The sequence below is a fragment of the Phocoena phocoena genome, chromosome X, assembly GCF_963924675.1.
Source record: "Phocoena phocoena chromosome X, mPhoPho1.1, whole genome shotgun sequence".
In the NCBI taxonomy this organism is placed as follows: Eukaryota; Metazoa; Chordata; class Mammalia; order Artiodactyla; family Phocoenidae; genus Phocoena; species Phocoena phocoena.
The window spans coordinates 28,116,680-28,143,107 of record NC_089240.1 but is presented as its reverse complement, the minus strand read 5'-3'; the positions used below and the strand labels follow the sequence as shown (position 1 = coordinate 28,143,107).

The window sequence follows — 26,428 nt, the reverse complement described above, 5'->3', positions numbered from 1 at the left end:
TACACTGAAAACCATAAGATACTGATGAAAAAAATCGAAGACACAAATAAATGGAAAAATGTTCTGTGCTCATGGATTGGAAGAATTAATATTGTTAAAATGTTCATACTACCTGAAGCGATCTGTAGATTCAGTGCAACCACTATCGAAATTCCAATGGAGTTTTTCATAGAAATTGAACAATCAAAATTTGTATGCAGCCACAAAATACTCCAGATAGCCAAAGCGATCTTGAGAAAGAAAAGCAAAGCTGGAGGAATCACACTTCCTGTCTTCAAACTATATAGCAAAGCAATAGTAATCAAAACCAGCATTGTATTGGCATTAAAACAGACACATAGATCAATGGAATAGACTAGAGAGCCCAGAAACAAACTCATGCATATATAGTCAATTAATTTTTTACAGAAGAGCCAAGAATATACTATGGGGAAAGGATAGTCTCTTCCATAAATGGTGTTGGGAAACTAGACAGCCACATGCAAAAGAATGAATCTGACCTCTGTCTTATACCATACACCAAAATCAACTCAAAATGGATTAAAGACATATTTAAGACCTGAAACCATAAAACTTCTAGAAGAAAATATAAGGGGTAAGATCCTTGAAATTGATTTGGTGATGAATTTTTGGACTTGACACCAAAAACAAAGGCGACAAAAGCAAAAATTAAAAAATGAGACTACATTGAACTAAAAAACTTCTACACAGCAAAGGAAACCATCAACAAAATAGAAAAGTAACCTATGGAATGGGAGAAAATATTTGCAAATCATATAACTGATAAGGGGTTAATATCCAAAATATATAAAGAACCTATGCAACTCAATAGCAAGCGAACAATCCAGTTAAAAAGTGGACAGGGAAACTGAATAGACATTTTTCCAAAGCAGACATACAAATGGCCAACGTGTACATGAAAAGATGTTCAACATCACTGATCATCAGGGAAATGCACATCAAAATGATAATAGCCTATTACCTCACACCTGTTAGAATGACCATCATCAAAAAGACAAGCAATAACAAGTGTTAGGATATGGAGAAAAGGGAAACTTTGTTCAGTGTTGGTGGGAATGTAAATTGGTGTAGACACTATGGAGAATAGTATGGAGGTTCCTCAAAAAGTTAAAAAAAAAAACTGATCCACCATTCCAACTTCAGGATATAAATCCAAAGAAATGAAAACAGGATATCGGAGACATAGCTGTACTCCTGTGTTCCACTGCAGCATTATTTACAATAGTCAAGATATGGAAACAACCTAAATGCCCCTCAGTGGGTGCATAGATAAAGAGGATGTGATACACACACACACAGAAGAATATTATTCATCAACGAGAAAAAGGGAATACTGCCATTTGTGACAACATAGATAGACCTTGATGTCGTTATACTAAGTGAAATAAGCCAGACAGAGAAAGAAAAATGCTGCATGGTATCACTTATGTATATAATCTAAAAAAAAAAGTCAAAGTCATAGAAACAGAGTGTTGAAAAGTGATTGCTGGGCTTCCCTGGTGGCGCAGTGGTTGAGAGTCCATCTGCCGATGCAGGGGACACGGGTTCGTGTCCTGGTCCAGGAGGATCCCACGTGCCGCGGAGCGGCTGGGCCCGTGAGCCATGGCCGCTGAGCCTGTGCGTCCTAAGCTGTAAGATGAATAAGGTCCGAGGATCTAATGTATAACATGGTGACTATAGTTGTTAACAGCATATTGTATGATTGAAATTTGCTAAGAGTAAAATTTAAATGTTCTCACCAAAAAACCCCTATAAAATATATCAAATATGTAAAGTTATAGATGTGTTAATTAAGTAGATGGAGGGAATCCTTTTCCAAGGAACAAACAAACAAAACCTCTGATTGGTAATCAAGCTTCTGCTATGGTCTCATTCTGTTTATGATCCATTTGTACGGGTTTAAGACAGAAAGACAGCTAGTAATAACCCATATCTCTTTTCTTGACCCAACATAATTAACCCTCTCTTTCAGGGAAAAAATGCAGTGCTCTCTCACAGTGGAGGGCAGCTATAGACAATTAATGCCTTCTGCTTCCTGTGGTCATGTATGTCTTCTGTGCTGCTGGCCCTGCTGGCTGATTGTTGGACCAGCTAGTTATGCTGTGGCCCATGCCCATAGCCTGTGAGAAACATGAAGCTGCCAAACTAATAGTCATAGAGTTAGTGGGAAATAGGGATTATATTTTACATATATGCAAAATTTGGGCATAAAATATAGGCTGAGAAATCCTGTTGGGATCTGTATAAAAAATATTCTGTATGTTCTCTCTCCAAGGATTTTGTCATTTATTGTATTACACAAATCTACAATTATTTAGTACTTTTGTTTCATATGCTTTTCTTTGCAATAAAAATTTTAGCCATAATGAACCCCCCCCCCAAAAAAAAAGTTTAGGTCACAGTACATTCATGAGTCTTCATAATCTTAATCCAGTCCCTCTTGCCCACCTATCATTTGGCCATTCCCTTCATGCCAGTGGTTCCCAAACTAGCAGCATCAGCATCACCTGGGAACTTGTTAGAAATAAAAATTCTTAGGCCTTTGATATTAGAAACTCTGAAGGTAAGGCTCAGCAATCTGTGTTTTAAGAAGCCCTCTAGGCCGTTGATGTTAATTTTAGAACCACTAGTCTAAGCCTTCACACATGCAGGCTCTGCTTCATATAATGCCCTTCCTTCTTTCTCTGAGATACCTCTGCTTACCCTTCTAGACCCCAGTCTACTGTGATGCCTCCCCTAACAACTTTCTCCCTTTTACTCTCATAATCCTTTAGGATAGAGTTCTCCTTTATGCTGGCATTGTCTTTTGTCTTCATTTGGATTCCCCCAAAAGCTGATGCTGAGGAAAGAACTCCAGTCCAAGTAGGTTATTTGGGAGGTACAGGGAACATCTCAGGGAAGTGAGATAGGAACTGGAAGGAAGCCAGTAAAAGGTATGTTTTCAACTCAGTTAACACTTTGGGTTTCTGGAGCTTAATCCCCATGAGGAAACTTTGAGAGACAGTGTAAAAGATATAACTCAGAGTTATCCCACTTGAGGGTGCCTGATGAACTGGGGGTATTTATACATTAATTTCCATCAGTTATTGTTGGGGAGCTGCTTCCAGGGGTGTTAATTCCTGAGCAGTTTTGTCTTGCCATATAAGTAGGCAAAGCAGACTTCTGCAGCCAGAGGGAGTCCTCAGGCAGAGAAATCTAAGTGTTGGCATTTCAAAGTTGAGCCAGTGTACTTTGAAATGGAAAGGCAGGATGTGCACTGGGCAAGTACTTTATATGTTACAATTTTGGCTCATGCCCTCATTAAAATAGTTAATACACACGTTAAACTGGGAGTTTCTCATTGGCAGGGATAGTATCTTTTTTCATCTTTAATACCCCCTGAATTGAACATTCTGACAGCTTCAATACTAAGCATTCAATAAAAGTTTATTAAAGGAATGAATTAATGGTTAAATAAAACAGGCAAATACTATACATCATGTGCATTTATGGGCTGTGGGCTGTGAACATGGATATTTTATTTCTTAGGAGTTGTTTCTTTACACGTATTAATTTTTTAAAAAAAAAATTTGCTTCTACTCTTTTCTCTTTCTTCACAAACTATATTTACTCGCTTGAGAGCACAGCATATACTGATGTTAATCGAACTTCAGATGAAACACCTAAAATGATAGAAAAGCATCTGCTCTAATTAAATAATAAAGTAACCCCTACAGGTTTAGACATGTGCCTTCAGGTGTAGGAAAGAAAAAATTTAATGACTGTAGTAGTTTTATGCCAAGAATATTTTCCTCATACACTTGTGCTTTTAATAAGGTGGAATGTGAAATAGCAAAAGGAGCTTGATTTTTATGATGATACTTACTCATAACTTAGTAAGTCAGATATGATGAAAGTTTCCTTGAGTTATACTTGCTAGGGTTGGGTCAGATTTTAGTTCAGTGAATTTGAAGCAAAGGTGTGATGCTGTGCTGGAACTGGCCTGCTCCCATAGGACATCTATCCTGGGGAGTAGGAGTGGGGGAGTCCACCCCATGTTCAGGGGAGCAGCAGACTCAACTAAAATGAGCATCACAGTCATATTCCTAATAAGGTACTCCTGGCATATTTATTTGTCATATGTTTGTCTATATAAAATATATATATATGTATGTTATATATGTATGTGCATACACACACATACATAACCAGAAATCTGCCTTGAAATTAATTACTGCTTATCTAACTTTATAAGAAAGTCCTTTGGACACTTTCCCTTTGACTTATGGATACAACTCCCAGCAAAATAGGTCATGGTTCTTATTTTCTTTCCTGCTTACAACCTCTGATAGCCTAGATATTTTCTCCTTGCTATTTCTAATTGAAATGTTAGTCTGGTGTAATTTTAAACTAATTCTCTGTTAACTCCACTTGGCTCTTCTAAATTTGTTCTTTTCCTATTGTACTATTTCTGCATGTTTGAAGCCCAACTTACAGTAGTAAAATGGGAATTTTTTTCTTTGGAAAATTATTTTTTTTTTTTATAAATTTATTTTATTTATTTTTGGTTGTGTTGGGTCTTAGTTGCTGCGCGTGGACTTTCTCTAGTTGCGGTGAGCGGGGGCTACTCTTCATTGCAGTGTGCAGACTTCTCATTGCGGTGGCTTCTTTTGTTGCTGAGCACGAGCTCTACGCGCGCGGGCTTCAATATTTGTAGCTCACGCGCTCTAGAGTGCAGGCTTAGTAGTTGTGGCGCACGGGCTTAGCTGCTCCGAGGCATGTGGGATCTTCCCAGACCAGGGCTCAAACCCGTGTCCCCTCCATTGGCAGGCAGATTCTTAACCACTGCACCACCAGGGAAGCCCTGGAAAATTATTTTAGAATGAGCTGACAATTATAAATGCCACTATTAATTTTTTAAATTACGTAAACTTTGAGATTGATTCTAATAAAATGAAATGTATTCCGTATATATGTGTTAACATACGGTAAAGATGCAGACATAGAGAATGGACTTGAGGACACGGGGAGGGGGAAGGGTAAGCTGGGAGGAAGTGAGAGAGTGGCATGGACATATATATACTACCAAATGTAAAATAGATAGCTAGTGGGAAGCAGCCACATAGCACAGGGAGATCAGCTCAGTGCTTTGTGTCCACCTAGAGGGGTGGGATAGAGAGGGTGGGAGGGAGACGCAAGAGGGAGGAGATATGGGGATATATGTATATGTATAGCTGATTCACTTTGTTATACAGCAGAAGCTAACACACCATTGTAAAGCAATTATACTCCAATAAAGATGTTAAAAAAATGAAATGTAGTAAAATTAGGAAAAATAATAGCTTGTATATGTTCATTAATGTGGTATCTACCATTCATAACCATTATGTGTGTGTGGGCTCTTGTTAATTATAACTACCTTAATAGGAAAAGCAGCCTTGTGGAAGGTAATAGTCCCAGCGAAACTGTATAAGCCCATGTAGAATCAAGCTAAGTGAAGAGTTAATTGTTTCAATTTTGTTTTTCTATTTGTGTTATTGTGCTCTCATGCCAAATATATTCTGAGATACACAGTAATCTTAATCTTTATTTTTAATAATGGTTGAAAAAAATGAGTGCCCATGTAAAAAAGAGACACTTTTATAATCTGATCTCAAGTGGTATATTTTGATTTGCTGTAACAGCCTATGGAGGAAATGAACCTTTTGGTAGCCTAAGAAGGAAAATGTCATACTTTTCTATTTTTTGATCTTACCCTGCATATTTGGAATTTGTGTTTTAATACTTTTGAGAAGATAATGACACCTAAATGTATTATTTGCCCTGAAGATCAAAATATGTTCACCTTCCCCCCCCATTCTCCCTTAGCAGAAAACAATTGACGTTAATTTTGTAGCCAAATCAAGGGCACTGTCCCTCCCTCATTTAGAAAGAAACCAGGAAAGACAGATGACTCCATTTGCTATAGTAGTATAGGTTTGCTCAATTATAAGAGCAATAAAATCATTTTACACATAGTGAAATGTCTGAGTCTTACATGACAAGAATACTAGATCTACCTGAAGATGCTCTCCTTTTGTGTGTGCATGAGGAAATGTACAGGAGTCATACATATTTTCTTCAATTATAGATACATATTGAAAAGAAAATGATCATATATATATTTGAAATTTTAATAATATTTTATGAGCATGGTAATTACATTTATATCACATGGCTATTTATATATATAATATTTATATATTCATATTTGTATACATCTGGATATTATGATTATTGTTATTGCCAACATTGAGTGAGCACTTACTATGTGCTTAACAAACTTGACTATATTATTCCTAATCCTCATAACAGTTTTGTGAAGTGGATATTATCATGCCTATTTCACAAATGAGAATTATAAAACTAGCAAATTAAATCACCTGCTGAAGTTTACAAAGCACTATTAAGCAATAAAGCAGAATATCAAACCCATGTTTACCTGTCTTCAAACTTCTTAAGCTGCACAGCTTCTTTGTTTTATGGCCTGTTTTATTATTATTATTTTATTTTTGGCCACGCCACGTAGGCATGCAGGATCTTAGTTCCCTGACCAGGGATTGAACCTGCACCCTGTGCAGTGGAAGCACAGAGTCTTAACCACTGGACCCCCAGGGAAGTCCCCTATGGCCTGTTTTATTTATGTATTTTGTTTGGGGTTTTTTTTTGTTTTGTTTTCAAAATTTTTATTGGGGGTATAATTGCTTTCCAACGGTGTGTTAGTTTCTGCTGTATAGCAAAGTGAATCAGCTATACATATACATATGTCCCCATATCTCTTCCCTCTTGCGTCTTCCTCCCACCCTCCCTATCCCACCCCTCTAGGGGGTCACAAAGCACTGATCTGATCTCCCTGTGCTATGTGGCTGCTTCCCACTAGCTATCTATTTTATGTTTGGTAGTGTATATATGTCCATGCTATGGCCTGTGTTGAATTGAAACTATTATGTCTTCATACAAAATGTGAGACTATATTCTAAAGATGTATAAATTTAAATTAAATGCTAACATTTTGTAAAGGAGATCCATGAATATATCAGGTCCTCAAAAAGAATTTTATCTTAAACTTCTTAAGAAATATAGATTATTTTATTTAGACTGCTGAATCAGATTCTGTATTTAATTTTTCCCAAAATATCCTAATGTTAAAGGTAACATTACAGCTCACTAATAGCAGACTATTTTTATTACTTTGAGTATTTTTACAGGGTGCTAATTGTGCCAAATCAAGACCTTGAAATTGCATAATTTTTAGTATAATATTAGCATAATCCTACATTGTTTTTTTCACAAGCAGTGCAGGAATAGCATACCCTGAATATTTTTCCAACATGACAGAACTGTCAAATACTGCAGCCTTTACACAGTCATTGGCCTGCTGGGACTTTGGACTATAGCAAAGATGTTTGTAAAAGAGAAAGACAAAGGAGATTTGTACAACACCACAGACATTAGTAATATCAGAGACACTTTTCTTTTTTTTAAACGTCTTTATTGTAGTATAATTGCTTTACAATGGTGTGTTAGTTTCTGCTATATAACAAAGTGAATCAGCTATACATATACATATATCACCATATTCCCTCCCTCCTGCGTCTCCCTTCCACCCTCCCTATCCCACCCTTCTAGGTGGTCACAAAGCACCGAGCTGATCTCCCTGTGCTATGCGGCTGCTTCCCACTAGCTATCTGTTTTACACTTGGTAGTGCATATATGTCCACGCCACTCTCTCACTTTGTCCCAGCTTACCCTTCCCCCTCCCCGTGTCCTCAAGTCCATTTCTCTACATCTGCGTCTTTATTCCTGTCCTGCTTCTAGCTTCTTCAGAACCATTTCTTTTTTTTTAGATTCCGTATATGTGTGTGTTAGCGTTTGGTATTTGTTTTTCTCTTTCTGACTTACTTCACTCTGTAGGACAGACTCTAGGTCCATCCACCTCACTATAGATAACTCAATTTTGTTTTGTTTTATGGCTGAGTGATATTCCATTGTATATATGTGCCACATTTTATTTATCCATTCATCTGTCGATGGACACTTAGGTTGCTTCCATGTCCTGGCTGTTGTACACAGTGCTGCAATGCACATTGCGATACATGACTCTTTTTGAATTATGGTTTTCTCAGGGTATATGCCCCGTAGTGGGATAAAAACAAATGGGAACTAATGAAACTTAAAAGCTTTTGCACAGCAAAGGAAACCATAAACAAGACGAAAAGACAGCCCTTGGAATGGGAGAAAATATTTGCAAACTGACAGAGGATTAATCTCCAAAATATACAAGCAGCTCAATATCAAAAAAACAAACAACCCAATCCCAAAATGGGCAGAAGACCTAAATAGACATTTCTCCAAAGAAGATATACAGATTGCCAACAAACACATGAAAGAATGCTCAGCATCATTAATCATTAGAGAAATGTAAATCAAAACTACAATGAGGTATCACCTCACACCAGTCAGAATGGCCATCATCAAAAAATCTAGAAACAATAAATGCTGGAGAGGGTGTGGAGAAAAGGGAACACTCTTGCACTGCTGGTGGGAATGTGAATTGGTACAGCCACTATGGAGAACAGTATGGAGGTTCCTTAAAAAACTACAAATAGAACTACCATACGACCCAGCAATCCCACTACTGGGCATATACCCTGAGAAATCCTTTTCTTTTTATAATTAGCTAATTAAGCAATCAGATATCAAATGTAGATGATGATATGGACCCCTACCTATTTGGGTACTTGTAAATTTATCTCAGGGATGTTTAGGGTGTCTCTTCCTAAGCCAAAATAATATGCTTAATCAAGGTCCCCCAAACTCCTAATATCCACTTAAGTCAAGTTCTTGATTTTGGTGTATATGTATATATATATATATATATATATATATATATATATATATATATGTGTGTGTATGTGTGATATTGTGTGTACTTACAATTCAGAAAGTCCTTATTTAAGATGACTCAAGGTTTTCCATGCGACTATTCTATTTTAACTTCCTTTTCCACAAATCTGCCTAACTGTAGGAAAAAGAAACTACTACAGTACCGATTTCAGATCCTATCCAGATATGTGTGCCCAATTAGAGACCAGCAAATTTTTTTAAAAAAGCAACACTTTAGAAGTCTAAAGACTTCTAAGATTTCTTTAAATATTTTTAGGTGTAAAGTGTTTGTGAGCCTTTACAAATAATGTCGTCAGCATTGATCTAACTTTATCATTATTTTTAAGGTAACACTATTGAGTTCTTTGATGTAAGGTGAATTTTATCAATATTATTTTATTTGAAACGTTCCCATTAAACAGTCATAGTTTGTAAGTAAGTATTCATCCTCATACTTAAATTAGATGTCGGCAAGTTTGTGTAAACTATTATTTTTTTAGGATGGTGTTGAGCTAAATGATTTATATTTAAATGTTATTTTCTATTTTCTATTATTAAGATCTACAGTTCACTGGAAACATATTTACCTATTTGGAAAATTATTTCTGATATAGGCTAAGATATTTTTAAATTCTAAATTCTGTGTCAATGTTATAAAATGTGCAGATTACTAAAGGTTTTTATTAACAACAATAGCACTAAAATGTTATTGCTATCTATAGCTTACAGCATACATTCATCCTCATCAAAATGCTGTGTAATGTAGGCAGTATTATCCTGGCTCTATTTATGAGACACCTGGATTCAAAGAGGTAAAGTGATATACCTAAGCCTTCATGGCTCCTAAATGGAACACATAAGGAGCCCATGGAAATTACTCATGAACTCTTTTATTCATTCATTCATTCATTTAAAAATGTATTAAACACTTATCCTGTGCCAGGAACTTTGCTTAGTACTAGGAATTCAAAGGTGAATGAGGTGTATTCCTTTCTCTAAAAGGTCGTAGTCTGCTGGGAAAGACAGCTCTGTAAATACATAGTTAGAACATGAAGTAGTATGTTAATAGAGGTTTTTGCACAGTGAGGGGAGTTTGTCTGAGGAAGTAACTAATTTCAAGGGAGACAGGCCTCACAGAATAAAGTGACATTGCAGAGGTGTGGCATTCTAAGATATAGCAAAAGGCCCAGAGTAAAAGGGGGGGTGGATTGTTGTGGAAGTTTTTGAGATATTCGGTGTTTGAAAGTATAATATATACATTGTGGGCTATGTGAATGTCTGTGAACGTCCATGTTGGAACCAAAGAGGAAGAAGGGATGGCAGTGTAGACATAGGTTAGAGAGTGGTCAGAAACTGACTATAGGGAGAAATTAGTTAGGATATTGCGAGAAAAAGTTATTAGGGGATTTCAAGAAAGGCTATGGAAGTGGGGCTGGAGGGAAGAAGCCAAATTGAAGACTCATTTCTGGTTTAGAATTGATGAGATAGATATAGAGGCAAGCATGGTAAGAAAGAAAGGGAGGAGTAAAGAATGACCTCAAGATTTCGAGCTTGGAAATCCTTAACTAAAATTATAAGACTTAGAGGAGAAAATAAGGAATTGTAAACATGTCATGTTTGAGGTTCACATAGAATGTTCTGGTGAGGATAGTACAAAAAACAGCTAGATATAGAGCTCAGGTGAGGGCTAGAACCTGGGGCTATGTGATAATCATTTTATAGATGATGGGTAGGTAAAGTACAGCCCGTGGGCCCAATCTGGCCCAACACCTGTTTTTGTAAATAGAGTTTTATTGGGATCTAGCCAAACCCATTTGCTTTTATTCAGTCAGTGGCTGATGTTGAGCTACAATGGCAAAGCTGAGTAGTTGTTTCAAAGATTGCATGGCCAACAAGGCCTAAAATTTTTTTTTCAACTACTTTATAGATACAGTTTGCCAACCCCTGCTGTAGATGTTACTTGAACCTTTAAGAGTGAATGAGATTGTATAGGGAAATGTCCAGAAAGGAAATCCAAACCCAAAAGCTTCACCTGTAATAACTAGATGAACTAGGTTTTTTTGTTTTGTTTTGTTTTTTGAGGGAAAAATATCCCTGTCTCCTTTAAATATGGCAAAAGAGTCCCCTGTAATTGGAAAGGGGTCACATTAAGTGTTGATGTCTGTAAGTCTGTAATACAGTTCAAATAAGGTCTGTCTTTTCTGTTTGTTCATGTGGCAATAAATGGAAATTTATGAGATACAGGGGAAACAATATGTGTAGAATTAAGCAGTGGAGAGAGGGAATAGAGGCCTGAGAATGAGTTCCTAAACTCCAGTATTATGACCACTGTGAGAAACAAAAATCAAAGAACCACTCCAAACTGGTGAAGCCTGAGAATCAGACTCACAACCTAGAGAAGAATAAAGATGAAATGAGCCGGGTGTTACAAAATAAAATGTCAATCCAGAGCTGTAAAAAGGCTAGCAATGGATATATTGAAAACAATAAAACTGAATGAGAAAGCTCACTTTAAAACACTGTATTTGTTTATTTGCCCAGCTCTATAAATATTTCAAATTATAAAACTCTTAGTTACAATGAGAGAATAGCTAGCAGAGTTGGGGGGTGTATGAAGTGGGAGAGAGGCTTATTTTTCACAGCACACACTTTAATTTTTCCACTGTACAGCATTATTTTGTTCTGTTTGTATGACTTGACTTAAAAATTAAAACAGAATGTCTTGCTGCGAAAAATATATATATACATTCTATTTCACACTATACACAAAAATATAATACTGGAGGATTATAGATATGAATGGGAAAAAGCAAATTAATAAAACTTTTATAACAAAGTAAAGGCGTATTTGTAAATGAATATTGAGTAATGGAAGATTTCTTAAAGAGATGTATAAAGCACTAATCATAAAATAATAAACTGGATTATAGTGTATGTTAATAACTTCTGTACATCAAAAGACGACCTTGAGAGAGTGAAAATGAAAGTCACAGAGTGGGATAAAATATTTGGAACACACATATAAATAATATAATGTGTATATCCATAATCATGAAGAATTCCTGTAAATCTTTAAGAGCAGACTATCTGGTAGAAAATTGGGAGAAGTTCTTGAAATGTGAGAAGGGGCACAAAGAGGGCTTCTGGGCTGCTGACAATGTTTTCTATTTGATCTGGATGGTATTCATAGAATGATCACTTTGTAGTAAATAACAACTGTGTTTTATGTTTCACAATAACACCAAGACTTTTGTCATCTTCACAAAATAAGAAATACAAATGGCCAATAAACATAAAAAGATTTTGTCAGCCCCATTAGTAGTCAGGAACTTGCAAATTAAAACTAAAATAACACATCACTATATACCACCCAGAATAGTTGAAATTTAAAAGTCTGATAGTACCACATGGTGGTGAGAATATGGAACAACTGGAATTCTCATACACTGCTACTTGGACTATAAATTGTAAATAAGAGTATAAACTTTCATTCACTACTACAACTAGGGGTAAAAATGATTTGGCATTAATTGGTAATATTAGAGATGTGCATGCATGACTGATGGTCCATCAGTTTCACTCCTAGGTATATACTCTACAGAAATGCTTGTGTACACATTCCAGGAGACAGGTACAGGAATGCCTATAGCGGCATCATAGTAGCCCCAAACTAGAAACAACCTAGATATTTATTAACAGTTAAAAAAGAAAATCACACTATGGAATATTATACAGCAATGTATAAGCAAAAATATGGATTAATCTTTTTTTTTTACATCTTTATTGGAGTATAATTGCCTTACAATGGTGTGTTAGTTTCTGCTTTATAACAAAGTGAATCAGTTATACATATACATATGTTCCCATATCTCTTCCCTCTTACGTCTCCCTCCCTCCCACCCTCCCTATCCCACCCCTCCAGGCGGTCACAAAGCACCGAGCTGATCTCCCTGTGCTATGCGGCTGCTTCCCACTAGCTATCTACCTTACGTTTGGTAGTGTATATATGTCCATGCCTCTCTCGTGCTCTGTCACAGCTTATCCTTCCCCTCCCCATATCCTCAAGTCCATTCTCTAGTAGGTCTGTGTCTTTATTCCTGTCTTACCCGTAGGTTCTTCATGACATATTTTTCTCTTAAATTCCATATATATGTGTTAGCATATGGTATTTGTATTTCTCTTTCTGACTTACTTCACTGTATGACAGACTCTGGGTCCATCCAACTCAGTACAAATAGCTCAATTTCGTTTCTTTTTATGGCTGAGTAATATTCCATTCTGTATATGTGCCACATCTTCTTTATCCATTCATCCGATGATGGGCACTTAGGTTGTTTCCATCTCCGGGCTATTGTAAATAGAGCTGCAGTGAACATTTTGGTACACGACTCTTTTTGAATTATCGTTTTCTCAGGGTATATGCCCAGTAGTGGGATTGCTGGGTCATATGGTAGTTCTATTTGTAGTTTTTCTAAGGAACCTCCATACTGTTCTCCACAGTGGCTATATCAATTTACATTCCCACCAACAGTGCAAGATTGTTCCCTTTTCTCCACACCCTCTCCAGCATTTATTGTTTCTAGATTTTTTGATGATGGCCATTCTGACTGGTGTGAGCTGATATCTCATTGTAGTTTTGATTTGCATTTCTCTAATGATCAATGCAGTTGAGAATTCTTTCATGTGTTTGTTGGCAGTCTGTATATCTTCTTTGGAGAAATGTCTATTTAGGTCTTCTGCCCATTTTTGGATTGGGTTGTTTGTTTTTTTTGATATTGAGCCACATGAACTGCTTGTATATTTTGGAGATTAATCCTTTGTCAGCTGCTTCATTTGCAAATATTTTCTCCCATTCTGAGGGCTGTCTTTTGGTCTTGTTTATGGTTTCCTTTGCTGTGCAAAAGCTTTTAAGTTTCATTAGGTCCCATTTGTTTATTTTTGTTTTTATTTCCATTTCTCTGGGAGTTGGGTCACAAAGGATCTTGCTGTGATTTATGTCACAGACTGTTGTGCCTATGTTTTCCTCTAAGAGTTTGATAGTTTCTGGCCTTACATTTAGGTCTTTAATCCATTTTCAGCTTATTTTTGTATATGGTGTTAGGGAGTGATCTAATCTCATAATTTTATATGTACCTGTCCAGTTTTCCCAGCACCACTTATTGAAGAGACTGTCCTTTCTCCACTGTACATTCCTGCCTCCTTTATCAAAGATAAGGTGACCATATGTGCGTGGGTTTATCTCTGGGCTTTCTCTGCTGTTCCATTGATCTATATTTCTGTTTTTGTGCCAGTACCATACTGTCTTGATTACTGTAGCTTTGTAGTATAGTCTGAAGTCAGGGAGCCTGATTCCTCCAGCTCCGTTTTTCGTTCTCAAGATTGCTTTGGCTATTCGGGGTCTTTTGTGTTTCCATACAAATTGTGAAATTTTTTGTTCTAGTTCTGTGAAAAATGCCAGTGGTAGTTTGATAGGGATTGCATTGAATCTGTAGATTGCCTTGGGTAGTAGAATCATTTTCACAATGTTGATTCTTCCAATCCAAGAACGAGGTATATCTCTCCATCTATTTGTATCATCTTTAATTTCTTTCATCAGTGTCTTATAATTTTCTGCATACAGGTCTTTTGTCTCCTTCGGTAGGTTTATTCCTAGATATTTTATTCTTTTTGTTGCAGTGGTAAATGGGAGTGTTTTCTTGATTTCACTTTCAGATTTTTCATGATTAGTGTATAGGAATGCCAGAGATTTCTGTGCATTAATTTTGTATCCTGCTACTTTACCAAATTCATTGATTAGCTCTGTAGTTTTCTGGTAGCATCTTTAGGATTCTCTGTGTATAGTATCATGTCATCTGCAAACAGTGACAGCTTTTCTTCTTCTTTTCCGATTTGGATTCCTTTTCTTTCCTTTTCTTCTCTGATTGCTGTGGCTAAAACTTCCAAAACTATGTTGAATAAGAGTGGTGAGAGTGGACATCCTTGTCTTGTTCCTGATCTTAGTGGAAATGCTTTCAGTTTTTCACCATTGAGGACGATGTTGGCTGTGGGTTTGTCATATATAGCCTTTATTATGTTGCGGAAAGTTCCCTCTATGCGTACTTTCTGGAGGGTTTTTATCATAAATGGGTGTTGAATTTTGTCGAAAGCTTTCTCTGCATCTATTGAGATGATCATATGGTTTTTCTCCTTCACTTTGTTAATATGGTTTATCACATTGATTGATTTGCGTATATTGAAGAATCCTTGCATTCCTGGAATAAACCCCACTTGATCATGGTGTGTGATCCTTTTAATGTGCTGTTGGATTCTGTTTGCTAGTATTTTGTTGAGGATTTTTGCATCTATGTTCATCAGTGATATTGGCCTGTAGTTTTCTTTCTTTGTGACATCCTTGTCTGGTTTTGGTATCACGGTGATGGTGGCTTCATAGAATGAGTTTGGGAGTGTTCCTCCCTCTGCTATATTTTGGTACAGTTTGAGAAAGATAGGTGTTAGCTCTTCTCTAAATGTTTGATAGAATTCACCTGTGGAGCCATCTGGTCCTGGGCTTTTGTTTGTTGGAAGATTTTTAATCACAGTTTCCATTTCAGTGCTTGTGATTGGTCTGTTCATATCTTCTATTTCTTCCTGATTCAGTCTTGGCAGGTTGTGCATTTCTAAGAATTTGTCCATTTCTTCCAGGTTGTCCATTTTATTGGCATAGAGTTGCTTGTAGTAATCTCTCTTGATCTTTTGTATTTCTGCAGTGTCAGTTGTTATTTCTCCTTTTTCATTTCTAATTCTATTGATTTGAGTTATCTCCCTTTTTTTCTTGATGAGTCTGGCTAATGGTTTATCAATTTTGTTTATCTCCTCAAAGAACCAGCTTTTAGTTTTATTGATCTTTGCTATTGTTTTCTTCATTTCTTTTTCATTTATTTCTGATCTGATTTTTATAATTTCTTTCCTTCTGCTAACTTTGGGGGATTTTTATTCTACTTTCTCTTATTGCTTTAGGTGCCAGGTTAGGTTGTTTATTCGAGATGTTTCCTGTTTTTTAAGGTAGGACTGTATTACTATAAACTTCCCTCTTAGAACTGCTTTTGCTGCATCCCATAGATTTTGAGTCGTCGTGTCTCCATTGTCATTTGTTTCTAGGTATTTTTAAATTTCCTCTTTGATTTCTTCCATGATCATTTCGTTATTAAGTAGTGTATTGTTTAGCCTCCATGTGTTTGTATTTTCTACAGATCTTTTCCTGTAATTGATACTCTCATTAAGTTGTGGTCAGAAAAGATAATTGAAACAATTTCAATTTTCTTAAATTTACCAAGGCTTGACCTGTGACCCAAGATATGATCTATCCTGGAGAATGTTCCATGAGCACTTGAGAAAACTGTGTATTCTGTTGTTTTTGGATGGAATGTCCTATAAATATCAATTAAGTCCATCTTGTTTAATGTATCATTTAAAGCTTGTGTCTCCTTATTTATTTTCATTTTGGATGATCTGTCCATTGGTGAAAGTGGGGTGTTAAAGTCCCCTACTATGAATGTGTTACTGTCGATTTCCCCTTTTATGGCTGTTAGTATTTGCCTTATGTATTGAGGTGCTCCTATGTTGGGTGCATAAATATTTACAGTTGTTATATCTTCTTCTTGGATCGATCCCTTGATCATTATGTACTGTCCGTCTTTGTCTCTTCTAATAGTCTTTATTTTAAAGTCTGTATTGTCTGATATGAGAATTGGTACTCCAACTTTCTTTTGGATTCCATTTGCATGAAATATCTTTTTCCATCCCCTTACTTTCAGTCCGTATGTGTATCTAGGTCTGAAGTGGGTCTCTTGTAGACAGCAAATATATGGGTCTTGTTTTTGTATCCATTCAGCCAATCTGTGTCTTTTGGTGGGAGCATTTAGTCCATTTACATTTAAGGTAATTATCGGTATGTATGTTCCTATATCCATTTTCTTAATTGTTTTGGGTTCGTTATTGTAGGTTTTTTTCCTTCTCTTTTGTTTCTTGCCTAGAGAAATTCCTTTAGCAGTTGTTGTAAAGCTGGTTTGGTGGTGCTGAACTCTCTCAGCTTTTGCTTGTCTGTAAAGGTTTTGATTTCTCCATCAAATCTGAATGAGATCCTTGTTGGGTAGAGTAATCTTGATTGCAGGTTATTCTCCGTCATCACTTTAAATATGTCCTGCCATGCCTTTCTGGCTTGCAGAGTTTCGGCTGAAAGATCAGCTGTTAAAACCTTATGGGGATTCCCTTGTGTGTTATTTGTTGTTTTTCCCTTGCTGTTTTTAATATGTTTTCTTTGTATTTAACTTTTGACCATTTGATTAATATGTGTCTTGGCGTATTTCTCCTTGGATTTATCCTATATGGGACTGTCTGTGCTTCCTGGGCTTGATTAAGTATTTCCTTTCCCATATTAGGGAAGTTTTCCACTATAATCTCTTCAAATATTTTCTCAGTCCCTTTCTTTTTCTCTTCTTCTTCTGGAACCCCTATAATTTGAATGTTGGTGCATTTAATGTTGTCTCAGAGGTCTCTGAGACTGTCCTCAGTTCTTGTCATTCTTTTTTCTTTATTCTGCTCTGCAGTAGTTATTTCCACTATTTTATCTTCCAGGTCACTTATCTGTTCTTCTGCCTCAGTTATTCTGCTATTGATCCCATCTAGAGTATTTTTAATTTCATTTATTGTGTTGTTCATCGTTGTTTGTTTCATCTTTACTTCTTCCAGGTCCTTGTTAAATGTTGCTTGCATTTTGTCTATTCTATTTCCAAGATTTTGGATCATCTTTACTATCATTATTCTGAATTCTTTTTCAGGTAGACTGCCCATTTCCTCTTCATTTGTTAGGTCTGGTGGGTTTTTATCTTGCTCCTTCATCTGCTGTGTGTTTTTCTGTCTTCTCATTTTGCTTATCTTACTGTGTTTGGGGTCTCCTTTTTGCAGGCTGCAGGTTCGTAGTTCCCATTGTTTTTGGTGTCTGATGCCAGTGGCTAAGGTTGGTTCAGTGGGTTTTGTAGGCTTCCTGGTGGAGGGGACTAGTGCCTGTGTTGTGGTGGATGAGGCTGGATCTTGTCTTTCTGGTGGGCAGGTCCACATCTTGTGGTGTGTTTTGGGGTGTCTGTGGCCTTATTATGATTTTAGGCAGCCTCTCTGCTGATGGGTGGGGTTGTGTTCCTGTCTTGCTAGTTGTTTGGCATAGGATGTCCAGCACTGTAGCTTGCTGGTCGTTGAGTGAAGCTGGGTGCTGGTGTTGAGATGGAGATCTCTGGGAGATTTTCGCCATTTGATATTATGTGGAGCTGGTAGGTCTCTTGTGGACCAGTGTCCTGAAGTTGGCTCTCCCACCTCAGAGGCACAGCACTGACTCCTGACTGCAGCACCAAGAGCCTTTCATCCACAGGGCTCAGAAGAAAAGGGAGAAAATGTAGATAGAAAGAATTAGTAGGAATAGAAAGAAAGAAAGAAAGGAGGGAGGGAGGGAGTGAGGAAGGAAGGAAGGGAGGAGGGAAGGAAGGAAAAAAAGAAATAAAGAAGATAAAGTAAAATAAAGTACGATAAAATGTAATAAAGTTATTAAAATAAAAAAATAATTATTAAGGAAAAAAAAAAACGGACGGATAGAACCCTAGGACAAATGGTGGAAGCAAAGCTTTATAGACATATCTCACACAGAAGCATACACATACACACTCACAGAAAGAGGAAAAGGGGAAAAAATCATAAATCTTGCTCTCAAAGTCCACCTCTTCAATTTGGGATGATTTGTTGTCTAAAGGAGGGAAGGACAGAAAGAAAGAAAGAAATAAAGAAGATAAAGTAAAATAAAATAAAGTTATTAAAATAAAAAATAATTATTAAGAAAAATTTTTTTTTAAAAAAAAGGAAGGATAGAACCCTAGGACAAATGGTGGAAGCAAAGCTATACAGACAAAATCTCACACAGAAGCGTACACATACACACTCACATAAAGAGGAAAAGGGGGAAAAATCATAAATCTTGCTGTCAAATTCCACCTCCTCAATTTGGGATGATTCGTTGTCTATTCATGTATTCCACAGATGCAGGGTACATCAAGTTGATTGTGGAGCTTTAATCCGCTGCTTCTGAGGCTGCTGGGAGAGATTTCCCTTTCTCTTCTTTGTTCTCACAGCTCCCAGGGGCTCAGCTTTGCATTTGGCCCCGCCTCTGTGTGTAGGTCGCTGGAGGGCGTCTGTTCTTCGCTCAGACAGGACGGGATTAAAGGAGCCGCTGATTCGGGGGCTCTGGCTCACTCAGGTTTGGGTGGGGGGAGGGAGGGGCACGGATGCGGGGCAAACCTGCAGCGGCAGAGGCCGGCATGACGTTGCACCAGCCTGAGGCGCGCCGTGCGTTCTCCCGGGGGAGTTGTCCCTGGAGCCCGGGACCCTCGCAGTGGCGGGCTGCACAGGCTCCCCAGAAGGGCGGTGTGGATAGTAACCTGTGCTCACACACCGGCTTCTTGGTGGCAGCAGCAGCAGCCTTAGCGTCTCATGCCCGTCTCTGGGGTCCGCGCTTTTAGCCGTGGCTCGCCCCCCTCTCTGGAGCTCCTTTAAGCAGCCCTCTTAATCCCCTCTCCTCACGCACCAGGAAACCAAGAGGGAAGAAAAAGTCTCTTGCCTCTTCAGAAGGTCCAGATTTTTACCCGGACTCCCTCCCGGCTAGACGTGGCGCACTAACCCCCTGCAGGCTGTGTTCATGCTGCCAACCCCAGCCCTCTCTTGGGGCTCTGAATGCCCGAGCCTCAACTCCCAGCCCCGCCCACCCCTGGGGGTGAGCAGACAAGCCTCTCGGGCTGGTGATTGCCGTTCGGCCCTGATCCTCTGTGCGGGAATCTCTCCGCTTTGCCCTCCGCACCCTTGTGGCTGTGCTCTCCTCTGCGGTCCCGAAGCTCCCCTGCTTCACCACCCACAGTCTCTGCCCCCGAAGGGGCTTCCTAGTGTGTGGAAACCTTTCCTCCTTCACAGCTCCCTCCCACTGGTGCGGGTCCTGTCCCTATCGTTTTGTCTCTGTTTATTCTTTTGCCCTACCCAGGTACGTGGGGGTGTTTCTTGCCTTTTGGGAAGTCTGAGGTCTTCTGCCAGCGTTCAGTAGGTGTTCTGTAGGAGTTGTTCCACGTGTAGATGTATTTCTGGTGTATCTGTGGGGAGGAAGATGATGTCCGCGTCTTACTTTTCTGCCATCTTCCCCTGGATTAATCTTAAATGTATAGTATTGAGCAAATGAACCATCTTACCAAAAAATACATATTATATGGTTCCATATATAAGAAGTTCAAAAACATACAACAGCCAAACTCTACTGTTAGAAATGTGTATTTAAATTACAAACTTCTAAGGAAATGATTACCACGAAAGGGTGGAGGTTATATTGTGGGAGAAAGAGGGGATAATGATTGGGAGGGGGTTCAAGAGGGATTTCTGACTGCTGGAGATTTTTAAAAAAAATTTTGTCTTGGGTTATGGTAACATGGTATTGTATAGATTCTTCTGTTTATCAGTTATATTTCACAATAAAAGGTGTTTAAAAAACAAATATATATATATAGGGTGGTCAGAGCCAGGCATGGTCAACCATGTATTCTATGCTGGAGTAGTGATTCAGCTTCTGTAAACAAGCTAATTCCATCATGTATTTAATTAATTTCAATCCTGAAAATGAACTTGTTTCTTATACGTCTGATTCCCCACCAGAGAGACAATGACATGGCTTGGATTCTATACTGGTGGTTTCAGTTGCATTTGAAAACCTAAGCAAATATAGACAGAATAATAATAACAAAAACTACTACTCATATTTGTTGAACCCTACCAATTACTGTTCTAAGAAATTTAAATACATTCATATATGTAACCCTCAAAATTAGCCTTAGGAGGGAGATACTACTTTTATAATAACTTTTCAGAGAGGTCACTTACTTGCCCAAGGCCACAAAGTAGATGGTGGAGCCATGATTCCACCCTAGGCAGTCTGACCACTGTGCTCTACCTGTGTGAGGAGGCAAGGTCACGGGTTCGGGTATAAGCCTGTGTCCAGTGAGTGGTTGCAGTGAGACAGCCAACTGGAATGGAGTCTAATTATACATGCATGGATCTAGGCTCAGTATATAAATTAGGCATGAGAGAACTGACTTTTGTCTAGAAATGTTAGGAGTAAGATTTAAAAGGCGTATGAGAGGCGTGAGGAAAGTTGAAGCCATGGAAGAGTTCCCCAGAGTGAGCCACGTTCTGTAGGAAGTATTTCAGTACTGCTAGTATACTTAGGTTTTATTAAATAATTTGACTACTGGGTAAACAGGGATCAGGGAGTGCAGGTGTGGGTAGGTGAGTTAGGTACTATGATTTGAGGCAAATGTCTAATTTAACTTTTATTTATCAGCTGCTATAGTTTGGACCATGAGACTTTCACCAAGAGCCCTCCCACTCACCTAATCAAAGATGAAATAGGTAGAAAGAAATACTCAGCAGCCCAGTGCTGAGTTTGCAGACCTTAAGTATAAAGCCACGGTGGATATGTCAGAAGGCTACTAGGGTGTTATTTATTTAAATTTATTTCATGGAATTGAGCATCACCTTAATGGCCTGAAAGTGTTAAAGTATGTCCCAAAGTACCTAAATTATTCCCTAGATGTAATTTATGCTCGAGAATAATCTGACTAACATAAGTGAAGCAGCAGTGTAATTTTAAATACTGCTTGCACAGTGAATGAGGATTTTAATATTTGCAAAATTTTAAAATCACTTGATTTATTATCCATATGTTTATACTGACATTTTTTTGTTTTTTTATTTATTTGGGTCTACATTTCCTCTTACTGCCAGGAAAAAAAGCAGCAACTTTTTTTCCCCCTTGTAATAATACAGAGGGTAAAACTAATATTTCTTTCCCTGAATGCTATTTTTAACATCTCTATGTGTTTCTGGTTGTTGCTGCCTTTTTCCTCAGTCATGGACCATCCAGTTAATGGAATGAGAGGAATTTAGGGAGCATAGTGAGTGATTAGAGACTAAATTTATAAATGTAACATTGCAAAACTAGCAAAATTTATATCTATTCATTTGGAATGTTACTTGGTGGGAAAGAGTTTAAGTTTATAAGTAGTCATGATAAAAAATGAAACTTTACATAGTAAATTCAAGAATAGATTTAGATTTGGCTGTTAACAATGTATATTAAAATGCTGGAAAGTATATTTAAGATTTTTATGTGATGCTTAAAATGGAATTTAAAATATTATTACTCACATTAAATGTCATCACATGTAAAGTTCATGCTTTTATTTAATATTTTGTTTGAATAGAGTTACTTATTTTAACACTAATTTTAATAATAAAATTAAATCAGCTTTACAGTTTTCGAAGTTTTAGCAGTCGCAGACTCTAGTGAATATTCTATATTTAGATGTTTATAAAGTGACAGTATAAGTAGTTCAGATCAAGTCTTTAAGTATGAAAAGGTTCAGATTGCAGGAGCTGGGGAAAAGGGAGCAAAGGGAAGGAGGACACTTCAGGAATATTGGACTAATGTACAAAGTCACGAAATCCTGAGACAGTAGCAGGGCATGGAGGGACTGCAGAGAGTCCTTTCTGGCTGGTAACTCCATCCTGTCTCATTTTTGTGGACCTGGAACACAGATGTTAGTAGAGAAGCCTGAGCTCTCAGACTGTTTCCCTTCTCTTCCTATCTCCAACTTGGTCTTGAAGAACTAAGGGGTACCATGATCAGTTGTATGGGCTCTGATGGTTTTCTTCTCCTGGAGAATTTAGAGGATAGATAAACTGTGAAGAAGAAGAGGGATTGGATGGGAGGAGGCTTTGTGGAATCTGGTGGAAGATGGTAATTGCCAGTGCAGTGAGTGGTGGAGGGACACATCTGCAGCAGACTGGAATGAAGAGTATTTATAGCACAGATGTTGGAGAAACAGTCACCTCCCAGTAGCTAAAAGGGTTGGCAAGAGGGTAAATCTGGTGATTGGGTTGGGAAAAAAGAAAAGTAAGAAGGGGACTGATGACTCCTACAAAGGTGGGATGGTAAATTATGACCGAATGACAACTCCTCTGTGGTCTGGTTAGCCTCTGCCTGTTTCCCAAACTATGGTGTCAGGAGGATAGTTGGAGATGTTAGTTGTTTGTGTGTGAGACTGCCTTTTAAAAAGTATTATGCTTAGTGAAATAAGTCAGACAGACAAAGATATTTTCTATGTTATCACTCTGTTATCTCATATGTGGAATCTAAAAAAAATTTTTAAATGTATATAATGAAACAGAAAGAGAATCACAGATTCAGAGAATAAACTAGTGGTTACCAGTGGGGAAAGGAAAAGGGAGGGGCAAAATAAGAGTATGGGATTAAGTGACACTACTATGTATAAAATAAATAAGCAACAAGGATATATTGTACAGTACAGGGAATATGGCCATTATTTAAAATACAGCCGTAACTTTGAATGGAGTATAGTCTACAAAAATATTGAATCACTGGGTTGTACACCTGAAACTAATATAATATTGTAAATCAACTATAGTTCAAGTTAAAATAAATAAATTTTAATAACAACTATTTTTCTGAATATTCAAAGTATGAAATGCACATTGCAGAAAAACTTGACAACATAAAAATACATATAATGAAAACTAAAATCAACTACAGTCTCACTAAGATGGAACAATGCCAACTATGATTCATTGTGTTTTAGATTCTCATTTAACAACTCTTTGACTCCAGTGATTCAAGTGCCTATAAGACATATAAAATGTACAATTCTTTTTTTAAAGGGAATAAATTCTTATGATGTATTCTTAAGTCATGTTTTGTGTATTAGCACTGAAAACATATGAAAACAAAATTATTATTAAATATGCAAACTTTTCCAAGATAATTTTGTGGCTCATGGATATATCATATTTGATCAACTCTAGAATGCCATTATTTATTAAAGGTAGAATTCTTTTTTATAAGCTAGCTATAGAGACTGCCTCTTTTGGCTCTCATTGGCTGCCTTTTTTATGCTACCAAAATACTGTCTGTTTTAGATATTTTTAAGGTGAAAATACAGTTAATCATTAAATGCAATATCTGATAGAATGCAATGTACATGTAGATATATAATTAAATATTGGAAGAAAATAAAGAAGAAAAATAGGAAAAAGAGGCCTACAACGATCATGTTGAATTGTTTAACTTGGTGAAAATTCATCTCGAAAACAGGAAATCCCAGCAAATTTAATGTAAGGTGGTAAAAGACACCACTGAAACCAGAGAGATCTGAGTTAGAATTCCCTCTCTTCCATTTAATATCTATTTATCTTTTGGTAACTTACTCAGCATCTCAGTTTTCTCCAGTGGGAAATGGAAGTAATAATTGTTATGTTGCAGGGTGTTTTGTAGGAGACAGTGGAATGGGATACGTGAAAGCACTGAGCCCAGGGCCTGGTTCATAGTAAATGTTTAATAAATGTGAATTCCATTCCTTTCCCAGTAAAACAGTAGGGAATTGTGGCATTATTTGCGTTCTAAAATTATTTAAAGTTCCTAAATGGAGGCAGAGATCTGAGAAGATCCTCAAGATATTCAAATCTATAATCCATTGCATCTTAAGAGCAGAACTCAGAGAAGTTTGACAGACTGCTGTATTGTGAGGCAGTTCTACAGCCAGGAATCTTCAGGATGGCTTTTTTTTTGTGCTGGCAAATGCTTGTTTGGATGGGCATTGGGAGACCCAGTAGATCATGAACCCCATAAAACTTTAAAACTTAACAGTATATAGTATTTTTCACCTTTACCGTACATTAGAATCATCTGGGTGCTTTTAAAAATACCAGTGTAAGGATCCCACCTCCAAAGATACTGATTTAATTGGTCTAGATTGGGGACCCAAAATCAGTGTTTTATTGCTGGTTTTTTTTTCTAAATGCCACAAGTGATTGTTATGTGCAACTGTCTTAGGGTAAACATAAAGCCTTGACTCATATAATTTCTGCCTCATTCTCTTCTGCAACCAGATAATGACCAAATGCTTCCTTCTTAATATTCTTTTCATATGAGATGTTAACATATTACCTTGCACTAAATTCCTTCAGCATTTCAATTTAAAATGTTAGTGGATACAGTGAAACTGGAAGGATAAAGGAAGACAACACTCATCATGTTTTAGACTACTATATCAGTTAGTTTGTAGATTTTTTACATGTAAGCCTATGTATAAGTTACATCTATCATCCTGAATGCTTGAGGATCTTAATGGATAGACGCTTTTAGGTCAAGATATGACTGAAATTGATAGAGTTTAATGAGATAATTTTATTTTGATCCAAAAAATATTTTCACTTTTAGTATCTAGCTTCAAAATACTTAATTTATTAGATGTTAATGTATTTTTTTAATTCCTGAAATTTTATTAAAAATTAAATATTCTCATAGGGAAGAAAACACTAATACTCCATGATAGTTGTTTCCATCTTTGTTTCAATCACAAAATGTATTCATCAATTTTAAAGGGAAAATTACAACCTTTTAATTCATCCTGTATTCTATACTAATTATTTATGTTAATTGGATTTGAAATATACAAATGTGAGAAGCTATCAAAATAATATCCTTGTTAATGTAATAAAATATATGCTAGGTCCATATAATCCATTTATTTTTCTTGATCCATATTTTAAAATTCTAGGCAATTTGACAGATCTGTTGAAAAATGGCGGCGATTTCATTATGATATGAAGATATTTAATCAATGGCTAACAGAAGCTGAACACTTTCTCAAAAAGACACAAGTTCCTGAGAGTTGGAAACATGCCAAATACAAATGGTATCTTAAGGTAAGTTTTTGAGATCTCTTTTTTTCAAATTGTTTTTATCTTCACCACAACGTCACGACTACTTAACTTCTTTAAGTTCAGGTTGTGAAGGATGATGGAAATTTATAATTTTTGACTTTTGTTGTCAGCATTGCATCTACTAGAACTTGTCATGATGATCATTTTGGAAGACTATGCAGTGGACGTTTTGTGTCAGGATAGGAGTCTAGACGTAACTGGTTTACCTGATGAACTGCAAAGTGTAATTGAATCTTTGATACAGGGAAGCATCTTACAGCAGGGTGTCCTGTGGCTTTGGGGCAGTGTGTGTTTTTGCCTTATGTTGGATTTTGTCCAGGAGGAGAACTTGTGGTATACTTAGCAATCATGTAGTTGCTAGAAATATCCATCATGATGAAATTACAGTTGTTTCCCTAAAGACAATTTGTGGTGATGTAGCAATATTTCTATATATTCTATTGACAAAATGCCTTCTGAGATAGTCTAGAGGCCAAAACAACGCAGAGTTTATTGGCAGTACTTATTGACTGTTTTATGGTTTTTGTTAATGGAAATGCAACATATGGATTATAACCAGCGTACAGTTAAATTTCAACTTACTGTATCTTTTGATTATGCAGATAAAGTGGATTGTAGAGGTTATAATTTATGTTATAAAGTATATGGC

The 26,428-nt window shown here is 37.0% G+C and overlaps 1 protein-coding gene across 1 annotated transcript in view; it reads left to right on the top strand.

The window, feature by feature from the left end:
* Positions 1-26,428, top strand: part of DMD (dystrophin) — a 2,035,184-nt gene that overhangs the window by 875,950 nt on the left and 1,132,806 nt on the right. Inside the window, exon 44 of the mRNA XM_065901098.1 lies at positions 25,614-25,761. Within this exon, the coding sequence (XP_065757170.1) occupies positions 25,614-25,761 (148 nt within the window). The remainder of the gene's footprint in view (positions 1-25,613; positions 25,762-26,428) is intronic.